Source organism: Poecile atricapillus, chromosome 4, assembly GCF_030490865.1.
Source record: "Poecile atricapillus isolate bPoeAtr1 chromosome 4, bPoeAtr1.hap1, whole genome shotgun sequence".
Lineage (NCBI taxonomy): Eukaryota > Metazoa > Chordata > Aves > Passeriformes > Paridae > Poecile > Poecile atricapillus.
In genome coordinates, this window is record NC_081252.1 from 54,748,372 (window position 1) to 54,776,281 (window position 27,910).

The 27,910-nt window shown below is 33.8% G+C and overlaps 1 protein-coding gene across 1 annotated transcript in view; it reads left to right on the plus strand.

Annotated features, from left to right (window-relative positions):
• ARAP2 (ArfGAP with RhoGAP domain, ankyrin repeat and PH domain 2) overlaps positions 1-27,910 on the plus strand; it is a 108,384-nt gene that overhangs the window by 48,704 nt on the left and 31,770 nt on the right. Inside the window, exons 9-20 of the mRNA XM_058838005.1 lie at positions 2,145-2,260; positions 3,423-3,622; positions 4,364-4,449; positions 5,111-5,293; positions 7,022-7,196; positions 8,704-8,838; positions 12,105-12,249; positions 14,467-14,569; positions 15,210-15,408; positions 16,629-16,692; positions 24,291-24,454; positions 26,450-26,662. Of these exons, the coding sequence (XP_058693988.1) occupies positions 2,145-2,260; positions 3,423-3,622; positions 4,364-4,449; positions 5,111-5,293; positions 7,022-7,196; positions 8,704-8,838; positions 12,105-12,249; positions 14,467-14,569; positions 15,210-15,408; positions 16,629-16,692; positions 24,291-24,454; positions 26,450-26,662 (1,783 nt within the window). The remainder of the gene's footprint in view (positions 1-2,144; positions 2,261-3,422; positions 3,623-4,363; positions 4,450-5,110; positions 5,294-7,021; positions 7,197-8,703; positions 8,839-12,104; positions 12,250-14,466; positions 14,570-15,209; positions 15,409-16,628; positions 16,693-24,290; positions 24,455-26,449; positions 26,663-27,910) is intronic.

Consider the following 27,910-nt stretch of genomic DNA (forward strand, 5'->3'; position numbering starts at 1 on the left):
GTTGTTTAATAAACAAAGAATGCATTGCACTGTGCAGGTTCAAGGATGGGCTTGTAACCTCTCCTTTGAAAATCAGGATTTCTTAAGTCCAACTATTGTAAATAATTTGAAATATTGGAATCAACAAATGAAACTTGCATCCAATTTACATCTCTGAAGCATAAGCCATTTAATTCTAGAAAGTTAATGGTTTGGGGTTGTTTTGGTTAGGTTTTTTCTTTTTCACTGATAGAAATTAAAGTTTTGTATTTTTCTATCCTCAGTCTTTTTTTTTTTTTGTTACTATTTCATGCTCTTATTTTTCTCACTGGTGATGTGAAGTTAAGAATACTTCTCTGCTACAGAGGATGCTGTCAAGTTCACACTCAAAAAGAGATTATTCTGCCCACTCTTTTCCCGCAGAGGGTGAATTAGGGACTGTGTAGGCTTAATAGAACTCTCTTCTCTCTTCTAAGGCAGGTGTGTCAGTATGAAACCCCTTGATTTATAGGAAAATGGAATGGGGGCTGAAGATGAGGAGAGAAATAAAAATGTCTAGGTTACAGGATAAGAGGGTAGAAGAAAATTAGAAATATTTAAATTTTTTTCTATTATTTTTTAATATTTTTTAAAATAAATTATATGAGGAGTGGCTAAGCCAGGTTAGTTATTGAAAAGCGCCTACTTTTTATAAAGGTTTGTGTTGAAATCTGCACCCAGTTTCCTGCTGTTACTGTCAAAGGTAATGGCATGGAAAAAAACCGCAAAAATTCTGAATAAGAAGTCTGGCAAGGAAACATTAGCTAACTTATCTCACAGTATATTTAATTAGTGGGCATTCTGTCATTCTAAAAATCTCACCTTACAATGGACATTTTTATGCTTTTTGGGGCATTATTCTCCTCAGTGCCTTGTGTGATACAATAGATACTTCTGCTTCTGCATAGACACGCACATATATGTGTGTCAGATTTAGCCTTAGCAATCCTGGCTGAAATGTATTTTTATTTGCTCATACCTGCAACAGGGAAATAAAATGAAAACGTTGTGAAGTATTTTCTCCATGTAGGCTTTAGTGCTCAGAAATTTGTGAGTCTTACAAAGAGAAACTTGTCAGGAATGCAGGTTGAAATATGTATTAAGTAGGAAAACAATTCTCTCTTCAGAGGCAGGCAACTCTGAAGCTTTTACCCTTCAGTGCTTTTAGTTTTATCAGTCTGTACCAACTACTTGTTAAATGAGAGGTAACAGTGAATACACAAATGGTAAGTTATGTGAATTCAGCTTTTTGCTCGGCTTTATTTACTGTTTTTAAGAAGAATGCTGCTATTTCCAGAAATTAAACTTGTGGAAGTGACTGCCTTGAGATGAACATATAAATAAATTTAAAGAAGCAAATGCTGATGGTATTCCAAACAGATAAGAAACAACATATGAATTCATCTGTTTTTCCAAAATCCATACATTTGAGAGGCCCTCACAGGAGCTCAGTGTAAGCTCACATTTTATTTCCCAATTCTGTCAATACAAAAGTTATTTTTATTTTTAGTTCATTTTTCCTTGCAGCAGAAAAAAACCCCCACCAAACAATTTTGCTTGTTTTAAGGCAAAAATACTTTCTTATAACTGAGTCATAATTGACCCTTAGTGTATTTTAGGTGTTTTGTAGGATCTTTTTCAAGAACATAGTTCATGTCCTTGACACTTAATTAATGTACTACATCAGAAAGTTTAAGGAAGAATTTTGTACATATTTAGTTTGTTAAAACACTCAGTTTTAAAGCAAGAAAAACTACTGTCAGTGAGAAGGATTTAGATGTATAAAGTTTATTTAGACACTAAAGCATGATTTATGCTAGGTCCTTCCATAATTTTGCATTCACATTTTAATGCTATTGTTGAAAGTTTTTTTAGTGTTCTTTCCTTTATTAATAGTTTGAGCATGCATTTTTTGCCTACCAACAATCAAGTAAGGTCATTCTGGCAGCTGGAAACTTAGTGGTTGGACAAAATTTAGTGGAGGTTTGTTTGACCATTAATAAATTAGAAGTGACAAAGATGTCTATTACTGATCTTGTTTTTCTTGGACCATGATGAAATAATTCTTCTTTACATGTTTTATTCTGGAATGATAACCTCCTAAACTTGTATTATCTTTTTCCTAGGACTTTAAGACAGGATTTGGTATCACTTTAATTCCTATGAATGTGGCAAATGTAAAACAATTGGATCGGGCTGCAAAGCAATCTTTTGAAATAATTACTCCTTATAAAAGCTTCAGGTAAGAACTTTATTATTTACTTTACAAAATAAGCAATTAACTAAGGCACTAAAGGTACTGGCTTCATTCTGCAGTGGTGTACCTACTTTGGATGAAAATATAATGTTTTTCTTAGGGATGTTCAGCAGCTTTTAGAAAAATGGGAGGATTTTCTTTGATTTTTTTAGTTGTGTGCTTCATCTGTTAGCTCCTGACTAGGCATATTATGCCCACAGGTCTGTACTTTTATGTAGCCTTCTTTGTTTGTTCTGTGCAAGGGCAAAAGGGAAAAAAAGAGAAATTAATTCCTCCACTTTCACAAATTGACTTCATCCTAAAGAATAATAAACTTCAATAGTGAAATAATGCTGCATCCATTTAGTATTATGCATTTTATTTCAAAGAAGCTTTCATGTGCTATCCCTTGTAGAAATCCTTGGCTGAAAGCAGTTCAAAGTTTCACTTAGGCTAATTGCTGAGATTTGTAATGATTTTTTAAGAAAATGAAAGTACATGCTAATAAAAGCCTTTTGTTAAGTGTTGTAGTGTTTCTTAAATGAAATGTTGCAATGGAGGAGAAAAAGAAATTTCTTTGTTCTCCTGGGCTTGTTAAATGTTAGCAAACGCTTTAATTCTCAGTTACCTAGCAGGTAAATTAGTCTTGCTCAGCAATTTGAATCTGTTGCTGGTTGGTAGATTGCTAGTTCTTTGATTTTTTTTAAGATGTAACCATGTTGATGTTTCTTTTAAAAACATAAATTTAAATGAAAAGCAAGTATTTGTTTTTAGTGCTCAGGAATTTTTTAAATTCTCAGTCTTTAATTCTCATTTAATTTTCCATGTTTCCTTATGTCATTCTATGCTTTTTGTTAAAGTTCAGTCTTTAAGTTTGGTAATTGCTAACATAAAAGGATTGAGATTAACTCAGGGATGTTACATGAATGTTACAAAAGCTATGTCGCTTATGCTAGTAGTGGTTTTGTTGAAAACAGTGGTAAAACAGAGGGAGTTTCATTGACTAAAAATACAAAATAATACATTCCATCTTAGGATTTATAGCTGTGTGGAGAAAGATTTTTGACTGTGATTTTGGGTGTAAATGTAATAAATAAGGAGACTACAGACCATGTTTAATTGGGCTTTAAAATAAAGATCAATAACACAGAAAAGTCAATTGTTTCAGCTTTACAGCAGAGTCAGAAAGAGAGAAACAAGACTGGATTGAAGCACTCCAGCAATCAATAGCAGAAACTCTATCTGATTATGAAGTAGCGGAGAAGATTTGGTTCAATGAGTCCAACAGGAGCTGCGCTGACTGTAAAGCTCCTAGTCCTGACTGGGCATCCATCAATCTCTGTGTTGTCATTTGTAAGAAGTGTGCAGGTAGAGTAATTAATGACAATCTATGTGGGTTCTACAAAATGTCATATTTGCATATCTATGTCTGTCCTTGAATTGGAACTTTTTCTTTTAAGTGTTATCCTTGTGGAAGTTTTGAGAAACAAAATGTGAGCATAACTGTTTTTTAGTAACAAGGACATCCTTATTCTGAAGCACTTCCACACATAAATGACATGTCTGGGGTGATTGAGTTCTCTCAGGTGAATCATCCTTCACAATTAGTGCAAATTAAGACACAATAACACTTCATGTGAAAGGAATGGCTTTTGGAAGGCTAGATGACAAAGAATAACAATTTTTAGTGTATAAATTTTGGGTGTTAATTTTGATACGTCTACACATATTTTACTGCCAGTAGGGATAGCTTTTTAAGATAATATTCAAAATAGAGTTGTGTCATGTTTTATATTGAAGTATGTGCTTAAGCGATAGATTCAAGGAAATAATTTATAATTCTAGGCTTTCTTTCAAGCCAGATTCTCCCAGAAACAGTCTACATTAGGCAGCCTACTTTGTTTATTCATTACTATCAAATTAAACAAACTTTTTTTTTAAAAAAAAGAGGTGCATTTTTGGTGCTTATTTAATATTCAAATGTCAAACCCAGCCTTTTTTAAAAATTGCAAGTAGAATAAATCTGACTTCATCACATTTTTTTGTTATCTCAGAAGAAGAGAAACCCAGTTTAAGTGCCTTAGTTAAGTAATGCTCTCGGATTTTCAGGACAACACAGATCTTTAGGACCCAGAGATTCAAAGGTCCGGAGTCTAAAAATGGATGCCAGCATTTGGAGCAATGAACTTATTGAGGTATGTTGTGATATTCTCTTTTTTCCATCTTGAAACTTACTGTATGAAGAGGAGTTTTTACTGCTTTACTCACAAGAAAACTGAATGTATAACTGCTAAACAGTATGGTGCTGTTACAGTAAACTTGATGTTTCTTTGCATCAGGTACTTCTTTGTAATTCCAAATATTCATTTGTTTTGCTAACAGAATGTACAATTTCTCTTAGTATTTCTCCAAGTATCTAATATTTTGGGAGAAAAAGAGATGCAGTGCTTTTGGAGACTGCTTATGATGAAGAAAGGGGAAAAGAGAGGAAACTTGTCACTACCAGGATGTTAAAAAAATGCGGTCCTGGTAGAGAGGGTTGGAGCCATCTGTTTTTTTTAAAACACAAGCTACTCTTCTCTGAACTTTAACTAATATTTTCTAATATGTAATGAAGTGTTACAACTGATTAGCCCTGTAAAGCTTAACTGCTATTGATGGTAAATGATAACTGCAGGCTTTATTATTCATTTATAGATGACCATAGACAGTGACTTGAGAGAGACTTCTGTTTCCTGCAGGCAATTTTCTCTGTAATAACTTTTTTTTTCAACATTTAGCAGCTGAAAACTGTTTAGAGGCTGGTTTCATATCCTTCATACTATTTTGCTAATTTATTCCCTGCATCTCGTTCAGCTGTTTATTGTCATTGGAAATAAGAGGGCAAACAGTTTTTGGGCAGGAAATCTACCTCCAGATGAAGAATTGCATATTGATGACCCCGCAGAAAAAAGGATTGCATTCATTACACAAAAATACAAAGAGGGAAAATTCAGGAAAACACCTTTTCACTACAAAACCAAGGAGCAGTTGAATAAGGTAGTATAGCACGGTTAAGCCTATACTATGTGTTGGATTATATTGTATCTATGTGAAATTTCTTCTTAAACTTGTGAGAAATTAATTCAGCATCCTGAGTGACATTCTCACCCAGCTGAATAAGGGTTATTTAGGAACTTTTGCAGAAGTCATTGCAGTAAGCTACTTAGTTTATTGTTTTTCCTGGTAGTTTGTTTGCAGAAGGTTATTGTAGTTCTTCCTATGTCTTCCTTAGCCATCAAAATATGGATCTTTATTTTAATTCAGCTGTAGTCTAGGGATGCAAATTTACACTTTACTTCTTTAGATTACTTTATGGGTTTGTTTTTTTTGGTTTTTTTTAATATCCCACACGTCTGACATCTAACATTCAAATACAGTAGATGATTCATTGTTATCAATTGTGAAAATAGCTCATACACACTTATATAGTTGCTTGTAGCTTATTGGGAATGAAAAAACTAAAATTAATGATGGAAATGTGTTCTCTTCTTTTACAAAAATAACAAATTATTTAGAGTTGTAAAATGGAGAATATCAATTATCAATGTCTCCGTAAATTTTTATGTCCATTTGACTGAATGCTAAGATGTGATGGTTTGAGTCATGATTTTTCAGGGATAATGAATATAGAAGAGTTTTAATGCATTTTTCAATTTTAATGCATTCAATTACATGAGTCAAATTGTCTCAAAGGATATGCAGAGATTGTGAAGTTTGTTTTTTGTGGGGAAGGGTATATACGTAAAATAATCATTTAAATACTGGGAAAAGTTACCAAATTCCTTGCAGACACGTGAAATTACCATGTAATAAGGCATTCATTGCCAAGTAATTCTAGAACTTTTACTGAACTGTCTTCTTTGTTATCTTGTGTCTCCTGGATGCTTACATTTTTATTAGAACAGCTAAGTTTTATAGGAGTAGTCTTTCTTTTTTGAGTGACTTTTGCTTTAATAATTTAAGAAAAACTCAATCACTAGTTAAATAACTTAAATAAATATTAAATCATAGAAATTTTAAGGGAATAGGTTGGTGTAATTGTGTAGCTATTTTTGGTTTTAAGGTTTTGGACAATCTTTTAAAAGAAAAAAATAAGTTTATCATGTTTTTCTTTGTGTATACAAAAATAAAAGGCGAGTCATGTTTTAGGATGTGGTGAGATGTTTAAATTTCAATGAAAATGAACAAGTATCAAGATACTTAATTTACTCTTAATAAAAAGAGTAAAAACATCTTAATATGTATTAATAATCCTAATATATCTTAATAATACATATTAATAAAAAGAGTAGTTTACCTTTTTGACTGACTATGGTTTTTAAAAAAACTACCTGGGAATTTCACTATGTGCCCTAGGAACAAAGTTTAAGAATCCAATCTCATCTCTTTGGTTGAACTTCTGAGGTCTGAAATAGTAAGAATTTTTCTTTATTAGTTTGATGTAAATAAACAGCAAGTTTCCCCTCCAATTGTATTTATTCAGGTTATCTTTCCCAAGTGAAATTTGTGAAAGCGACATTCTGCTGGGTTTGATTGATATTTTGAGATATTTTTTTTGTTGTTGAATTTTTATAGATTCAGACCATACTTCATACTTCTGATACTTATCAATGTTTATGATCTAGCTATCTTAGAGGTGAAAGGATTTGCATCTACATTGCATGTGTTTGTTGCCAGTAACTTTCTAATTTAAACAGACTACCTGTTTCCCCTCTCTATGACAAGGCCCTGTGTGCTGCTGTAGTCAGACAAGATGTGTTAGAAACTCTGATGTTACTCTTCAGTGGGGCTGATGCGATGTGTGCCACTGGAGACCCTCTTTACAGCACCCCTTACTTATTAGCCAAGAAAGCTGGACAAAGACTGCAAATGGAATTCCTGTACCATAATAAGTTCTCAGGTATGATGCATTTTATTCTGTTGATCTAATTTTGTATTGTGAAAAATAGAAGGAAATAATTCAGAAGCAAAATTGTCTTTGCTTTGAAAAATAGTGGTATAGCAAAGGGGCAATTGTGGTGGCATTAACTGTATTTTATCAGTGCACAGTTTCAATTGTGGGCAGATTTGCAGATTTGCTATTTTACTCAGACATCATGTTTAGGACTTACAAAACTCCCAGACAACACAGTGATAAGTCATAGATCTCATACCCTTAGTTATAGCACAGAAAAAAACACATTATTTTCTCTGCTAATACTATCAGTCTTTTACCAGAAAAAAAATGGGTACATAAATTTAACATATGTCTAAAGAATTCATCTTGTGGTTTGTTTTTTTTTTCTTGAAGATTATTTAAATTTATATATACTCCTATTACACACGGACCTAGCAGTTTTTTCACAAACTCTCCTCCCAGAATAAAACTCACCTCTTGAACCTGCAGTATGATCTATCCCAGAAACCTCTCTTTCCCATCACAGCTTCTGCTGCAGCAGTGGAGCAAATGATAAACTTGGGCTTGGGAGTCAACAGTTCTGTTTGCTGTGTGTGGCTGCCATGAGGCTCCTGAAAACAGAAAGCTGCTCTTAACTGTAAATATATTGAGGTGTGACTGAGCTTTTCTTTTAAAGGTGCTGGACAGCATCTGAAACTGTCAGGGGCTGAAAGTTCATGTATAGACCTACACAGAAAAAAAAACCAAAAGAAACTGTGTGGATGTTGTCCTGGACCACCTTTCCATTGGCTTGTGTCACTCGGCAAAGTAACACTAAACAAAAAAAGGTTTAGTGGGAAACACAGGAATGAATTAAGGCTTCCAAGGGCAAACACAGTGCCTTAACTTCTGCCTGAGTATTGCTCAGGCCAGTGCCATGCACTGGATCATAGGATGTTGAGCTCAGTTAGGTGCAGACATGTAGCTAGGGTGTTTTTTTTTGCTACCTCTGGTCTCAAGTGGTCCTAAGGTTACTGAGGGAGAAGTTTGCTTGTCTTGGCCCTGTCTTTTCTACTTTTGGCCCTCAAGTCAAGGCAGCACCATCATGTTCTTATCTTTAGGGAAAGGGAGATCAGTGCATGTTGATGACGATTGTCAGAGTCACTGTCTGTCTGCTGCCAGAGTTGCTGGTAAACTCTACATAGGCCCTCAAAAGGAGCAATCTCCTTCTGTTGAAGTATGTTACACAAGGGATGAAAATGAAGTTTGGTACATCAGAAAACAGGGTTTTATATTACCTTGGCAACCAGTGGTAGAAAATGGCAACATTGTAACAAGTGTGAAATTTTTTTAAAAATTATTATATTTTCTAATTATAAAAATAAAACCAGTAAGTTTTATCAGTGTTGTAGTAGGGATACTGCAAAGCAGCTCCATATTTACAGACAAGCATTTAGAATGACATGGAAAAATGGCTTCAACTGATTTAACTGAAGATCTGTATGTTATTTACTCCTTTGTCTTTGAATAGATTTCCCAAACTATGATCCTTGTTTTGAAAGTGACTTCTCTGAAGATACTTCGCATTCCACCTTTCTTTGTGAATTCTTGTACAAAGTTTCTTCTAATGCAGCTAAGCTTCCTACAGAGAAGAAATTAAAAGAAGGTATTTAGCTTTCAATTTATGTATTTGAACAACACATGAATATGTATGATTTGGATGAATTTTACTCTTTTTAACTTCTTGCATTACTTTTTTTGAGATAAAATGTCTTTGATATGACATGTCCTCTTTTGATTCGGTAGACCTCTTTCAGATAAAAAAATACTGTTTGTCTTGATCTCTTCATTCAGTAGTTGGCAGAGGAAGAAGACTGAACTTCTGAAAAATTGTACAGTTAACACAGTAATTGATAAATAAAAAACAAATAGAAACACTTCTTTCTTTAATTATATTTAAATTAATGCCAAAAATTATTTTTCATCTAAAATGATTCTATTACAGAAATCATTTACAAGCACTGACTTTTTAGTAGGATATTTCTCAAGCTCACAAATTTACAAAATCTTCGAAGTAGAAATGATCTTCTACAGCAACTCTTTGACAACTTGAACTTTGTGGGGTGATAATGCATGTATATCACAGCAGATATACATGGTCTCCTGTGCATATCTGTCTTCTGTTTTTCTTTTTTTTTGTTTTCTGAGAGAGAGAGCTGTTATCAGATAATTTTTCCCTTTTTCTTCCCACTAGTCTTTCTATGTTTGTATTATTATATTTTTCTTCCATCTAAATAGATAACATGGATTTTAAAAATCTGTAGTGATTTATTATTGAATTTATTGTTCCTAAAATCCTTACATGGGATCCTGCACTGTTATATACATATTTTTGTATGATTATGGCCATATTCTCATGGCATATGCCTTTAAGATCCTTAGTGGACATTAAAAGCATGCTGAAGCATAGAACTCCTGTTTAAATAGACTTTTGAGGAATCTGGATGTTAGTGTGGCTCCAAATCCTTGGAAGCATTGGGTGATAACTGAGCTAGTGGCTGATTAAATTAATGCTAGGCATTTCCCAGCAACTTTGCTGGGAAAGATGCCTGTTTTGACAAGAGGACTGCTGCTGGACAGGACTTTTTCTGGGGTTGCTCTGAAATTGCACTGAGCTTCTTTGGAAAACAATTTAATAACTGCAAACCTCATTACTACGTGCTCCAAGTTCAGGCCTGATCTTCCATGCTGTGGGTATCTGCATATATTCATAAAGAAAACTATAAAAAACTCCAGAAGTCAGTGCTTAGCCAAGTGGAGAGCAGATACAAGGCAATCTCTTCTGACATAATGGCATATTGGAAGTGCAGTATTTTTATAAATACTTGTATAGACTGAAGATTTGGCTGAAAGTGCTCACAGAATGGCTTCTGTTGTCCTTTTTGGGGGAGATGCGCTGTGACTGAGCATTGTTAGTTGGGTATCTTTAAATTTATGAAGAATGCCCCCAGTCGAGAACATTTGACTGTCTTCCATTTCAAGTCTTCAGTGGACAGAAATGAAGATGATTAGCAAGTTTTTAGTCAGTTGCACTTACTATTTGAGGGAACATACAGTAAATGGAAAGGAGCCAGATTTCTCTCAGCTCAGGTTTTGTTCTCTGAAATTGTGATTGTGTCTTGAAGATGATAGATGTTCTATTGTTTGCTTTTTTGTGGGTGGGTGTTTGTTTGCTTTGTTTGTTGTAGTGATGTTGAATTACCCCTGAGTTTGTCAGGACTGGTATTTCTGGGATGGGCTACAGATACATAGGAAGATAGGTTTTCCTGACCATTTGCAGTTCAAGAAGACAAGTGGAACAACGGAGGGAGATTTAATGACATCCTTTCAAAAACAACAAAAAGCCTGCAACTTTGAATGAGAAACTACTCTCGCATTAAGCCTCTAATCTATCTCTGCCATGTTTAAGAAGCAGTATGACAAAAGTACTTTGTGCTATTCAAAACATAAAATATGTAATCTTTCTTCAAAATCTCGCTAACATGAAGTAGCCCTCATATTGCAAATTATTGTGAATAATTGGAAACACGATTTTTCCTTCTTACTGTCTTCAGGAAGTAATTTGAGGGTGAGAGTACTAAGATGTGGGAGAAAATTTCAGTTCCCTCCTCCACCTGCAGATAATCAAATAAGGTCATGTTACCTGAAAAATCTGACTGAACTGTCTAGTTCTAGAGAAGAGAACTGTTGAAGCAGTTCTGACTTGGCTCTAATGGTAAAAGAACACTGAAGAAATCATGCAGTGCTGTGAATTAACCAAAGTTTTACAACAACCAGGTGGAACACCTGGAAATATAGCCTCGTTTTTCATTATGTGTGTCTCAGTACAGGAGAGAACCAACTTTGTGTATATTTCTCATTATAGTGGCATCAGTGTATTCGGCAGAGATGCATAAATTTCGAGGAGAGTTGTTGCTAATTAACAGCTGTTGATATCAGCGGGAAGAGAGCTCAAATGTTGGTGGTATTCTGATGTAGTGGGTCAAAAGGTAAAGCTTAGTATTTTAGGTGCGCAAGTTAGTTTTTTGCTTTTTTTTCTAGTGTAAAGGGTTTTATGGAGCCCTTTAAAAAGACTTGATATTCGAAAAAAGTCCTTGAGAGTTTAATAGTTTAATGAATACTGAAGTAGTGAGCTGTTTTGTAGAATAGGTTTTGGAAGATGGGAGAGGGAAAGCTGGGGGACAAAAAGCCTGGAGCTTTCAAAACCTTAAAATTTTGTGCTGAACTCCCATAAACTTATACATTTATCTTATGTTTATTTTGGTACTTAACGTGTATTTGGACAGAATCTAGGTAGTACTAGATAGAAAATAGCATGATTCAAATAAATTATTAATAAATATTTATAATTATATAATATATTTATAATTATATAAACCATATAGAAAAAACAGGAGAGGTAATTGGATGACAGATAACATAGTTAATATTTGCAAGTTACAACTGTTTATTTGTTTGATTTTTGTGGTTTTTTTTTTACCAGACTGTTTTACCAAATTCTCAGAAGTACTTTTCCAGCTGTATAGGAATTTTATGACTGTAGGAAATAAAAATATGTAAATATTTTCTTTTAGGACCTACTACTCTGCAGAATGGAAACAGATGCACCTCACATTTTGTTCTAAGAACTAGACATGAGCTAGAAAGAATTCATGACTATTTTCAGCAGCAAATAGACATTACTATGCTATGTTGTGTTGTATTCATATTTTAGGTCTTAAGACGGAGTAAAAATTTATTTGTAATTAAATATACTAAAAAATTCATTGAAGTTGCTCTGCAGACTTTTTTCTCCCTCTTGTATTTACTTATTTAAAAAAAAACAAAAAAAAATTAAGAAAATCTGACCTTTTATAATTTCTTTCATCACAGATTGCAACAAAAGATGGTGCACTTTGGAAAGTGGCTTTCTGAGCTACTATGAAAATGATAAAACTACCACTCCTAATGGTATGATTGACATCAGTGAAGTTATCTGCCTTGTAGTACACAAGTCAGACTTCTTTTTAAATAGAGGGTAAGCTCCTGAATTCGTATTTCAGTAAACAAACTGTTCATTTTTCCTTGAACTTTGAGTAGGCAACTTAGAAAAAAAGCTGGTTTTATTTGACTTCAAGAAATTAGTGCTATGTGATATTTATGGATATTTTTTTTATAGTTATAGAATGAAAATATTAGGGTAATTTAAAAGGGCAGCTTAAATTAGATACATCTGTTTCTTATTAAATCTGTAATGCATATGCTCAGTGCTTGAAAGGTTATATGATGATAAATTGAATCGTTAATACTCATCTTTTTTTCTGGGATTGACCTCTGCCTCAAGCCAAAATTCTTGATTTGCTTCTTCCTTCCAATGCAACAGACTAGAGCTCTGTACAATGCTTCAGGATTTGGTCACAGAGGTATTGGTCTTTGAAATCCATTCTTTGTTCTGTAGCTGAGGACAACAGTGGAACTGTTGAACATTTTTAGTTGGAGGAAACCAGCTTTTATTTTTTTTTGTGCAGTCTTGTTTTTTCTTTTATAACTCCCTCACATCCCATTTGTACATGAAAAAAATCACAGGGAAAGTGACCTAAATGTTATTACAGTGATACTCAATTTCTTTAGTGCAACATTTTTTATTTAAAATATACTTTGTATTTGTCTAACAGATGCCAAAACACTTTATGTTTTTTAACATGTGTGCATGCACCTAAAAAAAAAATAATTTTCTATAGTAGAATACTGTAATGTTTTTAGTTACAAAACAAAATTGTCTGTAATGAAAGTGTAGTCTATTCAGTAAGCTTCTGAAAAAGAAAGAAAGGAATAGAGGACTTAGACTGCTACAGGGGAGAAAAATCTTGAAACATGGTGATGTCTCAATATGCTATCAAATACAGAGAAGTGACCCCTCGCTATTCTGTAGTAGCTCTGTCATACCCAGAAAAAAGAGAAAAATCACGTTTTTCTTCTGTCTTCAAATCTAACCTATTGCTTGCTGCATTTCTGACTGGTTCCATTTTATGATAATACCTACATTTAAAAACATGTTGGCTGAATGCTTCACTCTTTGGAAATAACTGAACTCCTGTTGTGCTTTACCTGTGATTGAGGAGTTTTATGAGAAATTTTATTTAGATTTGATATTTCATGTAGTGGAACAACTGGTACTTAAAAATGCCTATTCTGTTAGTCAGAACTAAATGTTTATATAATTTTCAAAGTGGTTATTGAAAATTATATAAGTGACTCAGGCTCAGTTTTTCACATTTAGACCAATCTCAGTCTTCAGCATTGAATGGAAAAAGCATACTCATCTATTTGGCATCTAACAAGAGGTCACAGACAAAAACATAAAAATTCGCGAACCATAATTTTTAAGTTAAAGACTGACTGATCCCTAACTTCAGCATGATGCTTACTTTCCAAATTCCACATCAATTTAAACTTGCTGTCCTTATTTGTCTCCATTAAAGATTGAATAAACCGGGTTCATCTGCTTAAATTGTGGTATAATTTTTAAAAGGAAAAAAAAAACAAACATGAATGTCTGTTAAGAAAACTTTTAAAAGCTTCTTGAACTACAAAAACTTCGAAGTATTCCTACTCATCTTGGTGATGGCAGGTGACCACACTTTTCACCCAAGCAGATTCAGGCTGTCTGACAGGAAAAGCCTCTTCAGTTAGAGGGCAGGTGGAGGGCAGGAACAGGTTGGTGACAAGAATAGTACTGTCCATCCTTGACTGTTTTCAAGGCTCCTCATTGTGCTAACCTCTCTTTCAGCAGGAGATTAGACCAAATGACATCTAAAAGTCCCTATGAAGCAACATTTCAACTTGTTTGCAGCTTCCCATTCAACTAGTCATTCTGCTTATATTAAACATACAAAAAAATATTTTGAATGTGTCACAAAAGTATACTTGATCAAATAACATGAGCTTGCAAAAACAAAAAATTCCCAATGCATTTTTAATGACTATATGTAAATATTTTTATGCATTTTGGAATTATGAATGTAACTATTACATTGTAGCCTTTAAACATGTGTTATTGACCTGCAAATTTGATCCTGTTGTATTGTAAAGTGCTTTATTATTAGCTGGGCTGTACTTCTAATATTGGAGGAGAAATGCAGATGGATTCCATTCCGTATATATGAAAGAATGAAAAAATAGTGAAATAAAACCCTGGTGTGTCTACTCTTTTGAAGACTAAATACAGCTGTGTTTCTTCTCTTGCTTGCTTTAGGGACATCTTTACGTTTGAAATACACTTAATGTCAGAACGTGTTTTTCTGTTTGGAGCTGAAACTGCATATTCACAAAGAAAATGGACTTCAGCAATAGCTAAGGTAATACTGATAGTTATCTTTTTCAGTTAGGCCAGGAGCCCTTGCACAAATAATAAAGTGCCATTGTTAGCTTAAAACCTTTGAGAAGTCATTATTGATGAATACTGATCTCTCCTGCATGTAAAGGTTTCTTGTGCAGCAGGAAGAAATAACTTCTGTGATTTAATGTTTGAAACAAGATAATAAAATGTGAAAGGAGTTGAAGCAGCATTTTAATGCCAACCTTAAGAATATATTAAGTGTGCTCTAGTATAAAGACATATACTGTATGAATATATTTCAGCTTATTTCAGTTTTTTATGGTTGCAATTCTATTGAATTTGCTGAAATGGAATTTCATAAAATGATTCCATATTTTATACTGTTCCAAATGTTAATAATCACATTACTAATTAAATCAATGGTAGTTTAAAAGCAAAAATGTTTGAATTGCAGAGCATGAATAGAAAAAATGTTAAGCTTGATTTTACATTTTAAGTTTAGTGTATCTATGGGTTTATGAGTGTGGGGTTTATATCTCAAAGTTTTTTTTTTGTACTGTGACCTGTATCCTATAATCCTATAGATTTGCAATATTTTGATTTTTTTTTAGGGGCAGAGGGTTTTTTCTTCATCTGACTCACCCCATTTTCTTTGGTAGCATTTTGTTCCCCCGGTGGCTGAATCATTGTTAGAGCGAGACTGTGACCTTATTGGGCAGCTGTACTACAAAGATTGCCATAACCTGGATCAGTGGAGAAAAGGCTGGTTTGCTATAGAGAAGTCAAGCCTTTATTTTTGTCTTGAAATGGAGGACGCTGAAGAAGATTCCATATATCTAAGGAGGTTGCAAGAACTTAGTAAGAACATCTAGTATTCAGAAAATGTTCTGTGGAATTAATTCACTGTTAAGGACATTTCTATTGCATTTCAAAATAATAAATACTGGGAAGCTCAGTAACTATTCCTTCACATGTGTCAGATGTTTTTCCAACTCTTATCTAAATATGGAGTTGGTTAATTTCTGTCTTGGGTTTTTTTCCCTACTTTCTCGCACATGCCAGAGAAATTTTTCACAGCTTTAAAATGAATGATGACAATTTTTGTTCCAGTTGCAGCAGTATCTTTATTACAAGAGTAGAGAATTGAATAATAATATATAACCTTTTGGGATTATTGTCTCACACTTTTGACAGGGCAGAAATACTCACTGCAGAACACAGTCTTGAGATGATTGACAGGTCTAGTTTTAAAATACTCAAAACATACTGGAAAATTATAATTCTCTTGGAAAACTATTTCACAGACCAATAGATTTTTTTTTGGATGCTAAAAATCTTATTTGCTTAATACCATGATGTGGGGAGATAAAAATATTTGTACAAATGGTCTTCTATGACCAATTTTATATCATTGTTTGTAATTATGCTCTGAATCCTCTTTTAAGCATATTTGCCCTACTTGTTTTTATATTATGCAAGGCAATATGCTACATGGAAAAATACATATAAATTGAGGTTTATAATAAAGTAGCACAGAGAAGATAATTCAGCTCTTTATTGATGGTGCTATTCATAAATGCTGGCGGATTATGGACTGTTTTGCAGGACCTTGCCTAAATGCCATTGGGTTTTCTACTGTTTATTTACACCTTATATTTGGTGTGGATAACACCTTGAAGATGGTTTTTAATCAGAAATGTTTTTATGCCTCCAGGTGTCATTTAACTTGTGAATACTTTTGATCTTAATTCAGAATTAAAAGATTAGACAGTAGGAGAACTGTTCCTGGTACTTGTTTAGATGATGCAACTGTGATTGCCTCTGCCAGAATCGTAACAGCGTGCAAAATCTATATATATTATATCTCATGTATAAAATTGAAACACTTTTGACTTTCAGTTGAGAATTAGTTTTACTTGGGCTTTTTAATATTAGCTGTACTTCTTGGAAATATTATATATCCATACTCTTTTCTTTGATTTCTGCTTTCTCCAGAATATATATTTTCCACTATTAATACTGACTAGTGTAAATGAAACTTTGAAGGTCATATGAATGTGTATGTGTTCTGTTTGCAGCAACCAGTAGTGTGATGCAAAATGGAGAGAGAATAGATGTCCTGCTACTCGTTGAAAAAGGAAGGTAAGGTTCCTATCTGAAGAAAATCTTTGAACTCTTTTTATATTGATATTCTAGAATAATAGTTGATAAGTTCTGGAGTTTTTTCACTTAGGGTTGCTAGTGAGAGAGTAAATTTGCAGACTTTTTAAAGGAGGGAATATCTTTGTGCATTAATTACATTTTATGTCTGTGTCACGAAATGTTAACAAGCACTACTTAATTAAAAACAGTTTTCCCACTGAGAAAATTATTCCCAGATTAGTCTGCCAATAATGATTTCTTCAAAAGGACTAACTCCATTTACCCTGTAAAAAAACAGTACTTCTTCAGAGCATTTCCTACAAACTTCTTGATTTTTTAATAATTCTTATGTCTCAGAATTTGGTGTCTCAGTCTGCCTAGGTCAGGTTTGAGAGTACATGAATGAGTCCTCTGGTTAGTCCTGTCCTCTGGTTAATCATCTTGTAATATCTGATCTCAGTTAACAATATACTTTCGAGGAAAAAGCATACTTACAAAACAAACATGATCCCTGTCTGCTTCCAAGTAAGTAATATTCAGCAGAGATAACTGTGTCATTTTTATAGTGATAGGGGAGGTTGGAACTAGAGGTGAGGTAGATATTTCTGTCTCATATAGGAGTACAAATTCAAAGATGAATTTAGAGAGTAAAAATTGTGGAAGATAATTCTTAGTTTTTAAGAGTTTGAGGATTTTTTTTTATTTCAGTGATAGGTTGTTGTCCAAGAGTCTGTCTTAAGTGATGCAATATTTATACAGTCTTTTGAAAAGCCAATAATAGGTTAATAAATGAAGAGTGTTTTTCTCTTTGGCAAACAAAAAAAAACCCATGGATACCTTTGACAATATTCAGAGTTGGAATATCAGAAATGCATTGTAACTTGTGTGTTCTGAATTTTAACTCTTTCTAGGATATTGTATAAGTTTCAGAACTGAGTAACGCTATGCAGGTTAGAAGGAAACACTTTTTCTTGTATTTTTGGGGGGGTTCAATTTTGTTTTGGTTTTTTTTTGTTTGTTTGTTGGTTTGATTTGTTTTGGTTTGTGTTCAGGTGTTTTTCGAAAAAGCATCATGAAAGATGCAGAGTTAGGTAAGCTACTTACACCAAACAGGGAACCTGAGGTATCCTGTTGAAGGTGCAGTCTAAAAGACAGGTATAAATCACACATATAATTTCATAGGTATTAATGCTGAGCAAAACTTTTAGCTCCAAGTCAGGGTTTATTATTTATTTTGTTGTAGTATTTCCATCAAGTGAGGGTAGCTTTTCCCTGAACCACTTCAATTGTTTAAAGGAAATTCTGAACTATTTGAAAAGAATTTCAACAGGGACATTGGCTGATTTAAAGTAGACATAAATATATTTAATTTTTCTTCACTGGAGTTTGCTATAAAGAATTTAAATGCATATTCTTCACATTTTTCTTAAACACTGAAAGCCATATGGGTATATCGGCTTTGGCATGGTGATTATTATTTAGGATATAACTTCAAAACTATCCAGGTGTGCAGTGCAGTTATGAGATTGCATCTTAAAGTGATAAGCAATTTAATGTGTTTGTGGAAAATGATTAAATATAAAATCACCTTTGTCTTTAGATTTAATTGTTTTAATTGGAAGTAAAGCCACTAATCCTCTGTGTACTCCTCCAAGCTCAAGATAAATTAATGTCCTTGAGATGTCATCAGCATCAACTACATGAAATGTCTAAATTTCTAGGTTTTCTTATTATGTCTGTTATTTTCTGTCTGTGCTTGTCTCATGTCAACTTTGGCACAGATTGATCACTTGGAAGAGACTCTATGGAGCTGATGACTTTTTTGTTAATTTGTTAGGCACTTAAATGCAGGATAAATTATAAAATAAATAAAAAGTAGTATTGAAAGAATTAAATTAACTAAGTAAGACTTTTACAGAATTAGGAAACGTTTACGAGAGAAAAACAACGCAATGACCATAAGCAAAACCGAAAAAAGCCACCCTCCTTTGCATAAAAAAATAAATTTGGTCAATGTCTTAAAGTGTCTGCTTAAATTTTATTGGAAAATATTATGAAAATTCCTTGAGGTATTTTTCTACTGATTTTCTGTTTTTCTAAGAAATACTTATGCTACTTTTTCAAGTCTCAGTCTTTGAGCTGATTAATTAGGGAAAGTCTCACATTTACATGTTGCACTTATCTTTCTCTTTCACAACTTTTTGTTTAATTACTGTAGGTAAAAGAGTGACTTCAGTTGTTACAAATGGACGTCTCACTTATGAATGATTGCATATGCAGGTTAACATTTTCAGAAACTATAAAAACTTCAGGTCTTCCTGCTGAAATTATTACAGTGTAATAAATCTATGAATTCTTGATTCTTAAAAACATAATAAATTTGGGATACAAAAATCTAACATTAATCTGATACATATCTACTCAGGAAAAGAATTTACAATTGATTTTGGATATGTAATATATGTAATATTTTCTAGCCTGTATAAAGTACAAGAATACAGAGACAATACTACAAAAAAAAAGACATGTAAGATTTTCTTGAAATGTCTTAGATAATAATACAATCCACTCCTATATCTTCTTTTTTTGCCCCCTCTTTCTTCACCCTGCTCTCTGCTTGGCACCCTGCTGTTCATTTATTCTCTATATGATATGTTTAGCTTATTACGTCTATCAGCTCAGAAATAAGAGGAGGCAATCATACCAAGCATATTATCAGAGGCTGAACCACACTGAAAGATTTCTGAAACCACAAGACTGCTTCTCTTTTGAAGATTGCTGTCTGTTTTGAAGCTCAGTATACTTAATGTTTGAAGCTCATCGTAAATTTTCACAATAATTCTAGATGACTTTCAAATTTTATTTTTTTTTTTTTCAGATCTCAGACATGTTTATGCTTGTGTTTGAGTATCTTTGCTAGAGTCAATTACAGAACACACTTGTTTTTTAACACCTACTGGAATTCTGTTGCATTCTGGTTTCCACTGGAGCATATTGTCTAGACTGCTAGAACTGTATCTAACTCAACTGGAAATCTTCTCACAACACTGTGCTGTATAGCTTTACACCCTAATCAAGGTCATTTGCTTTTTCTTGATTTCCACTTTCATGGTAGAAATATTCTAGTTTCGTCATTAAAATGCTTCTTGACTTCTTGCTAGAAGTGGCAAACCATTTTAAGGTTTTTTGTGTTTGAGGCTTCCCTTCATCACACAGAGCTGTCCTCTGATTTGATCTATATTCAGTTTGGATTTTTTCCATTGATCTCTATTTTTAAAATGCTTGAAGTGACTGGTGATACTTGACCTCCTGTTGCTATCCAAACAGAAGTTGCATAGCATATTGGTGAAACAGCTACTCCTGTGTAGTTCAGCAGAGGTTAACGGAGGCATCTGCACGATGAAAAGAAGAAAGTTGTCTGAAAACATCTGTATACAGTAGTTTAAATATATCTTTTATATATAGAATTTAATGCCAAATCTCTAATGCTATGCTTTAAAGAAACAGTTGTGGAGATAATTCAAACATTGCTTTTTTTTTTTTATGAAATAATTTAACCTCTCTCTTAAGTGTCAGTGAATGTTTTCAGACCATAATGTAATCCAGATGGTGCTTTTTTTCCCGTTATGCTTCTGATATAGTTAGCTCTTTCTTATTATGGATAATAAACTTTCCCTACATACTGGCAAAATTTCTTTAGGCTGATGGTTCATTCACTGCTTTCTTCTTAACCCTTTGATGATAGCAGTAAGTTTTCTCATAAAATGCAGTTATGGGCACAAAATTCTAAAATCCAGAACTAATATAAGCTTAAGAGTCAGATGAAAAGACTTGTGCTTCCAATATGTTATGCTGATGTAAGACCTTTTGAAGGGTCCCTTGAAGAAATACTGCTCGGTTACATTTAACAGTAATTTTTAATGGAACATCCATGCTTCTGTTGCAGTTTGATTTTCCACAATAATTCCATATCTATATTTACATTTCTAGTACCTCTGTTTTCAGACAGGTGAATTATTAGAATCATGTGGGAATTGCCAGAGGGCACTAAGTTGTGCCGATGTCTGTTTCTCACTCTCCCTGCCCACCTTACCCAAAATCACCTCCTACCTCTGCTTTTCCCATTTTGTGCAACAAAGCTTTTAGACATAGCTAAAGCCAGGGGACTTTTCAGGAGGGGTTAAAGAGAAGCCTTTGCATTCTTGTGGATGAAGTTTGGTCATGTATGTTTGTTTGTCTGCTGGGGCAGAAGGATGTGCTGGTAGTCAGCAATAAAGCTGTACAGGTAACAGTAGCTCCCTTACTGTTGAGACACATTGATCTGCTGCAGTAAGTTGTGCCAATTCAATTCTCTCAATTCACTAAGGCAGAAATCTATGTTGGCAGGCTGCCTTGTTTGTTTGAGTACTTAAATTATTAATTTCTTGGCTATGGACTGTATGTGCTTCACATAACATAGCAAAAATTCTGCCATTTTTCACCATGTTGTCACTATTGCTAACTATTTGTTATGAAATGTGAGATCTTTATCAATTTTTAGAACTGAAAAAAATAGCACATGCATAAACATACTATAGAAGGCAGTGCATTTGTATTGAAGAAATGCATTTTGCTTGAGTCTGTGGAAAACAGTTGGTAATCTGCTTGGAAGATCTTCATAAACATTATAGTAAAAACTTTTTCAAACGTGATTATTTCTACAAGCTCTTTAAATTCCTCAGTTTTGTGCTACATGGGACATCACTATGTTTCAGCCTGTGTTTATGCTTAAACCTTAGATTTAATTTAACTTTAAATTTTCATAATGACTGTTCAGTGAGAAATGCATGTATTTGTTATTAATTCTGTCTGAAAACTGTGTGAAAAAGGTGAACACAAGAGGGTAAATCTGTGAAGTTATCTCCATTGCTTCATGAAGTTCTGTAGAAGACTTCTGCTATGCTTGAAGAAAGCTCTGCGCTCTCCTGCTGGAAGTTATTTCCCTTTTCCTTTTCATTACTTCTAGGTTCAAGGAGATAAAAAATAATTTCCAACTTGGTGGAAGAAAAATTAGTTTTTAAGTTTGTCCAAAAGGACTAAACTGAGAAGGACTGCTTTAAACATCTCATTTTTAAATTGTTCTATGTTTTTCTGATTACAATTTATTCCAGGTGTGTACTGTCTCAGCCAAAAATTATTGAGGTTTGAGATTAGATTTTTAAGCCTCTTTCATAAGAAATTGACTGAGTTCTGAGATGTGTCTGGCACTGGTTTAATTTCCTTTTCTCCCTCCTTCACTACTGTGGTATTGTACTGAAAATGTGTCTCTGATTTATCTTACTTCTTGATGCCGCCACTCTGGAAATTTTTGACTGGGCAAGTATAATTATTTTAAAAATAATTTCTTGCCATTTATGAACGATCCAGGTTCCATCATAGCAGTAAGATTTTCACATGTATATTTCTTACTGGCAACATTTCTTTCACAACTGTGTTGGTCATTTGGGACTACAACTTAAACAAATACCGCATTTTCTTTGCTAATTATTAAGTAGCCTCTTCCTCTGTAGCTGAATTAAGCTCAACAGCTTCTCAAATTTTAGAAAACAATGAGAACGTCATTACTTTGTACTTCTGATATCTTTTTCTAATGTGATGCATTGAGGCGAAGATGGAAAGATCCGTAAAATACAAGGTGATCTTTTCCACATAGTTTAGGTATTTCATGTATCACAACAATTGATTGACAGGCACATGATTTAGACTTTCGTATCTCTATGAAAAATGCTGATAAGTTTATATGACCTTTGAAGTTCAGTACGGTATTTTTTCTCTCCTCCTCTGGTATCAATTCATTGATATGCAGCAGAGTTGCCCTTTTCTTGTTTAGAAATAATAATATTTTCACTTTGCAGTATGCTGCTTCCTGTATTTATTGTAATTCTTTGGATAAAAAATAATCTGTTGAGTCTTCTATTTAGCCTTTTGCATAATACCATAATGTGAATCCTGCTGTTCTTCAGGAGAGATAAACACACAGTAATGTGCATATATAGGTACAATTCTTGTGTTGGAAAGCACCATAAATCTTTCATAAATCATTGTCTTAACCTCTTCTGATCTGTGAATAATAGTAGGAAACGAGTAGAGTATCATGCGCTGTCAAACTTTTTTGTACTCGCTTCAAAATTTTACGTTCCTTATATAAGTATGGCAGTAGCAATACCAGAAAATGTGGCGATGTATTCTTGGTAATGCATAGATTGAGAACTACCTGTTTTGACAAGTCTTAAGGAAACTTTTGACAGCATTGAATTAAACTCACTCATTTTGCTACAAAAATAGGAGAGCTTTATGCAGATTGCTATTTTTTTTTTTCTTAGTGGAAGATAGAGTCTGTTTCCACTATACAGGCATGTTTGGTAGTTACCATGACTTTTGAAGTCATAAAGACTTCCTAAGAATGTGGTTCAGTGGGATGAAATATTTTAGTGTCATTTACTCTGTTGCTGAATGGCTCAGTCTGTATGGTGGATCTCAAGAAGAGTTCAGATCCTGGCTGTGTGTATGTTATATATTGACTGCATCCCCACTTCCTACAAAGATGGGAATGCTAGAATGAAAACATTTGTACAAGCAAAATTGAAAGATACAAAGAAAAATAAATGAAATATTCCCTCATCATATAAAATGCTTTCCCCTTCCAAAAATGAAATAATCAAAATAAAGGTATTTTCTGTTTTGATTAAACTGTTTTTATAGAAGTTCAGTAGAGCATTCTGACTTTTCCTAATTAGCAAATAAATGGTTATTAAAGGAAATTGATCCCTTACAGGTCTTTAGTGGGAGATAAGCGAACATATGTATAAGTTTGCTTACTATTTTAACACTTTAAACAGTTGTTTGTTACACACATTCATATGTTTGAACATACCCCTTTAAACTTCTGAATTTTGGTATTTTCTGTTAGAAGCTAGCTTGTCAGGGTAGCACACAGGAGATTACTGTAGCATGCTTAAATAAAAGAGTCAGAACAAGGCTGTGCTTTCAGATACAGGCAGAGTGTTACATTAACTTATTCTGACTCAACTAGTGGCTTTCTCATGTGTGTTCCTTAGCTTTGTGATAGTGGGGGATCATTCTGCTACCTACGTAGGAGGGAAGTTCAGTATGTCTCAGCTACTCTATAGAAGAGGTTGTTGGCTGTAGGGGGTGTTTAGGGGTGTGAATACAAAAGAAGGGAAAGCTTTTTGCGGCGTTGAAAGTTGTCTCTAAATTTGTTTCCTCCTTAGCCATGGCTTGGACATATGAATAATGTAGAAGCTGAAGACTGAAGAAGAGTAATTAAAATGTTGGCAGGTTCTTTCAAAGGCTTGTGACAGTGTTTGTGGATCTTCTTTCATTTTTTTATCCTACTGGTAATACAAATGAATTTGGGAAAAAAAAAAAAAAGTTGTAACAAAGACCACCATCACAGCTTTATGTGGTGAAAAGTACCTTGATGACTTACTCCAAGTATATTTTTTTTTTTCTTTCTGAACATCTGCTTTGTTGCCATGGTACAATAACATCATTTTTTTATTTATTTCCCAAACTCAAAATATTTTTATACTTTTCAGAACGCTATACCTCCATGGCCATACAAAGCTGGATTTCATGGTCTGGTATACTGCAATTGAAAAAGCAGCAGGTACAGATGGTAATGCATTACAAGATCAGCAGCTCAGCAAAAATGATGTTCCTATTATAGTGAACAGCTGCATAGCGTTTGTTACACAGTATGGTAAGTAGAGTGGATTTTATTCAAGCTAAGAGCATTTGTATAATACCTAAGTGCCCCCAGATCCTTTTGAATGAGTTTATATATTACTTAAAATAAAACCATGCCCGTCATTAGCCTTGCCATTTTTTAATTCTTTAATGGGATGGTGCAGTACACTGCCACACGTTAGAATGGCCAGTTTGGGGAAATACAACTTTGTAAATGCCCTTTATAGACACTTTTCTATTTTAAATATTGTGTTGTTTGCCTTATGAAATTCAGCCTTGGTATCCACTGCCTGAGTGAAGACAATTGAGCCCAGAAAACAAACTCTGCAGACCTGGAAAAGCTATGGTCTGAACACATCTTGGAAGCTGGCATTGGCTGTGGAGTTGACTTCAGTCTTAGGCTGCTGTTTTTTTCAGTGAAATAACCTAAGGATTTAGTTGGTTACCATTTATTTAAGTAAATTTTGCCAGCATAACTTTCCGTGACATTAGGTTATATGCAGATGATGTTTGTGTCCTTTTACTGCTGCAAATTCATGAGTTTCCTTGTGAGATTGCTACATGCATATCAACCCTGTAAAAATCTGTCTTTGGTATAAATGAGTCTGTAACCTCTGTCAGTATGAGAGCTCCTAATTTCTGTTTGAGTTGTTGAAGTTTAACTAAATAACCTTTGGATATGGCAACACTGAGTTATTGTAAAGAGTTGTATTGGGGTTTCACCTAGTGACTAAAAGTAAGAAAAAAGGCTTTTGCTAAGTTATTTTTAATCATTAGCAATAGAAATTATTCCAAGTATAGTTTCCGGCATTTCATTCACTAAATGGTTAAAGCAGGGTAATTTTGACTGCCACTTAGAACAATTTGTGTAGTCTGAATTAAAATTCAGTTTCCTAATGTCTTTTAAATCACTTAAATCTTTATCATAAATTTGCTTTTCAGGATCAGCATTAGTAGCTGCTAAAATGCTCACTTGAAAGCTGAAGGAATTATTTGTATGCATTACTTGCATCTTTTTTATCATCATTGTAAGGATTCTGTCTTCAGCTGCAGTCTGCAGAAGTCAGATGCGATTGCTGTCCAGGGCTGTTCCTGACAGTAGCACCGCAAAGGCCATTGCAAATGGAAGTGCTTGTGGGCATTACAGGAAAGGTGAACTGTAGAAACATGATTTCACAGATTTTGAGAGAGTATTTAATTTGACAAGTATATAAGAAAAGCAGGGTTTTGCATAAAGTAGTGTCCCCTTTCTAGATATGCAAATTCGGAAATCACCTCAACAAGGATAAATAGCACTGAGTATCTGTGCCAAACTTAGTCAAGTTTTAAAAACCAGTTTCGACCACAATAATATATGCAGTGACTGAAGGTAGTCATGACTTTGTTTTAAAATTATACATTTTCTTTTTAAGTTGACTTCAGTGGTTTTTGTTTTTTCATATAAGAATAGTAGCTGACCAATGTCTTCCAGAACATGAGAAAAATGAGAAGAAAAGGTATTTTCTACTAATCTTGAGGTTTTTAAGAATCAAATATTTCGGGTTGGATGAATGCAGTAATACTTCAAGTCTTAAACTGAGTTCATCTGTAGAGCAATAAAATAACAGGAGTTTTCTCATGAAAGCAGCTGTGTTTTATGAGTAATATAATATCTATCATCGAAACTTCTCTTTACTGTGCCATTTGAAAGTACTGTTTTAGGAAGTGAGAGATTTGGGGAAGAGATTTGGGGATTTGAAATGCCTGTTAAATGCTCTTGAAATGTGATCCCAGGTTTGCTTACTATTATGATGATTATTTTTGCAAAGAGATCTAGTTGGGTGTAAGAAGACTTGGCAGTGTTTTACTAACAAAGTGAGTATGTGTAAAAGATCAGAAAGATTTTTTTTAGGAAACACAAAGTGTTTGACAGCCACATATAATTTTCATATAATGATGTCTGGAATTTTTAAAAGAATGCTTAATTTTGCATTCATTTATTTTTTTCTCCTGTATTTTTGTGCCGTAGGTTTAGGTAGCAAGCAAATCTATCTTAAGAATGGTGATTCTTCCAATGTGGCTGAACTGCTGGAAAGCTTCAAAAAAGATGCAAGAAGTGTTAAGCTAAGAGCAGGAAAACATCAGCTTGAAGATGTGACTGATGTACTGAAAAGTTTTCTTTCTCAAATAGATGATGCACTTCTCACTAAAGAACTTTATCCATTCTGGATCTCTGCATTAGGTAATGTATTGAATAACATTCAATACAATAAGGGCTTTATGTATATTTTCAGTATCGAATTTGAGGGGTTTGTTAATTTACTTATCCGGGGTCAACCTATGTTATTTCATAACTGGCAAAACAACACAGGAAAAAAATATTAGGGACATGGCTGTAATAGATGCATGTTAATCAGAGACAATTTTCATAATATCCTCTTAAAATATTAGTTTCCATATTGCAATATTTGCAAGCTACAAGAAAGAAGGTGGTTTCCCAAGCTGTGCTATAAAATTGGAGGTCCAGCAGTAAGAGATGCATGGACATTACATTACATTAATGTTACAGAACATTAATTTCTATCTTAATGCATAGGAGTCACACAGACATGTTTACTGTGTGGCACATTTTGTCTTTAAAGAAAGATATTAAAAGCATAGTCTTCTCTGACTTTAGTTAAGTTCAAATATATGGATGTTGCTTTAATATGAGTCACTAGACTTTCAGGAAACTAAAATATTATCAATAGTACACATTTTTGACCTTCAAACTCAATTTCAAAAACTGGAGGAAAAAATATTAAGAGTTTATCCACTTACCACATGATTAATCTCATCAGAAACCTGAAGAAGTTCTGAGGCAGTTTAGATTTAAGTCAGCTCTTTTTAACGGTGTTACAGTGATTCCCCATCCTGATATGTACATGTGGCTAAAATTCTACTTCATCTTTACAACAGAGAATACTGTCCTGTTAAGTGATACAGAAGGTACTTCTAGGAAGACTAAAACATTTAAGGAAATAGTGTAGAAGACCTTTAACTGTTGTTTTGTTATTTATTTTTTCTTCCAATTACCAAAGAAACCAAAACATTGTCAGTAGTTAGTGGAGAGTACCATCAATCAGCCAGAAGAGTTCTGTGCTTGCTTTTCAAAAACTTGAGAGAAGCAGGAGCTGAGAGGGAAAAGCTAACCGTCTAAATACAACCTACATTAACTTTTTTTATGCCCTGAGCATAAAGGGGCATAAGCAGCACAGGGAGGCAGACTTAAGATAGAGAGCTGTGGTTGTTTCAGCTACTGTCATTCCCAAAACTGGAATTCTTGCCATCAGCACTGCCGTTGTTCAGCTATATGTAACTTGGTACAACTTATCTACCAGCCCTTTCCCTTTTCTTTCCTCTAATCAGTCTTATATACACTCATATCCTTAAACTGCTTTGTGCCTTCAGACACTTTTCCAGTAAATATTTAAAATATGAAAAGGTATTT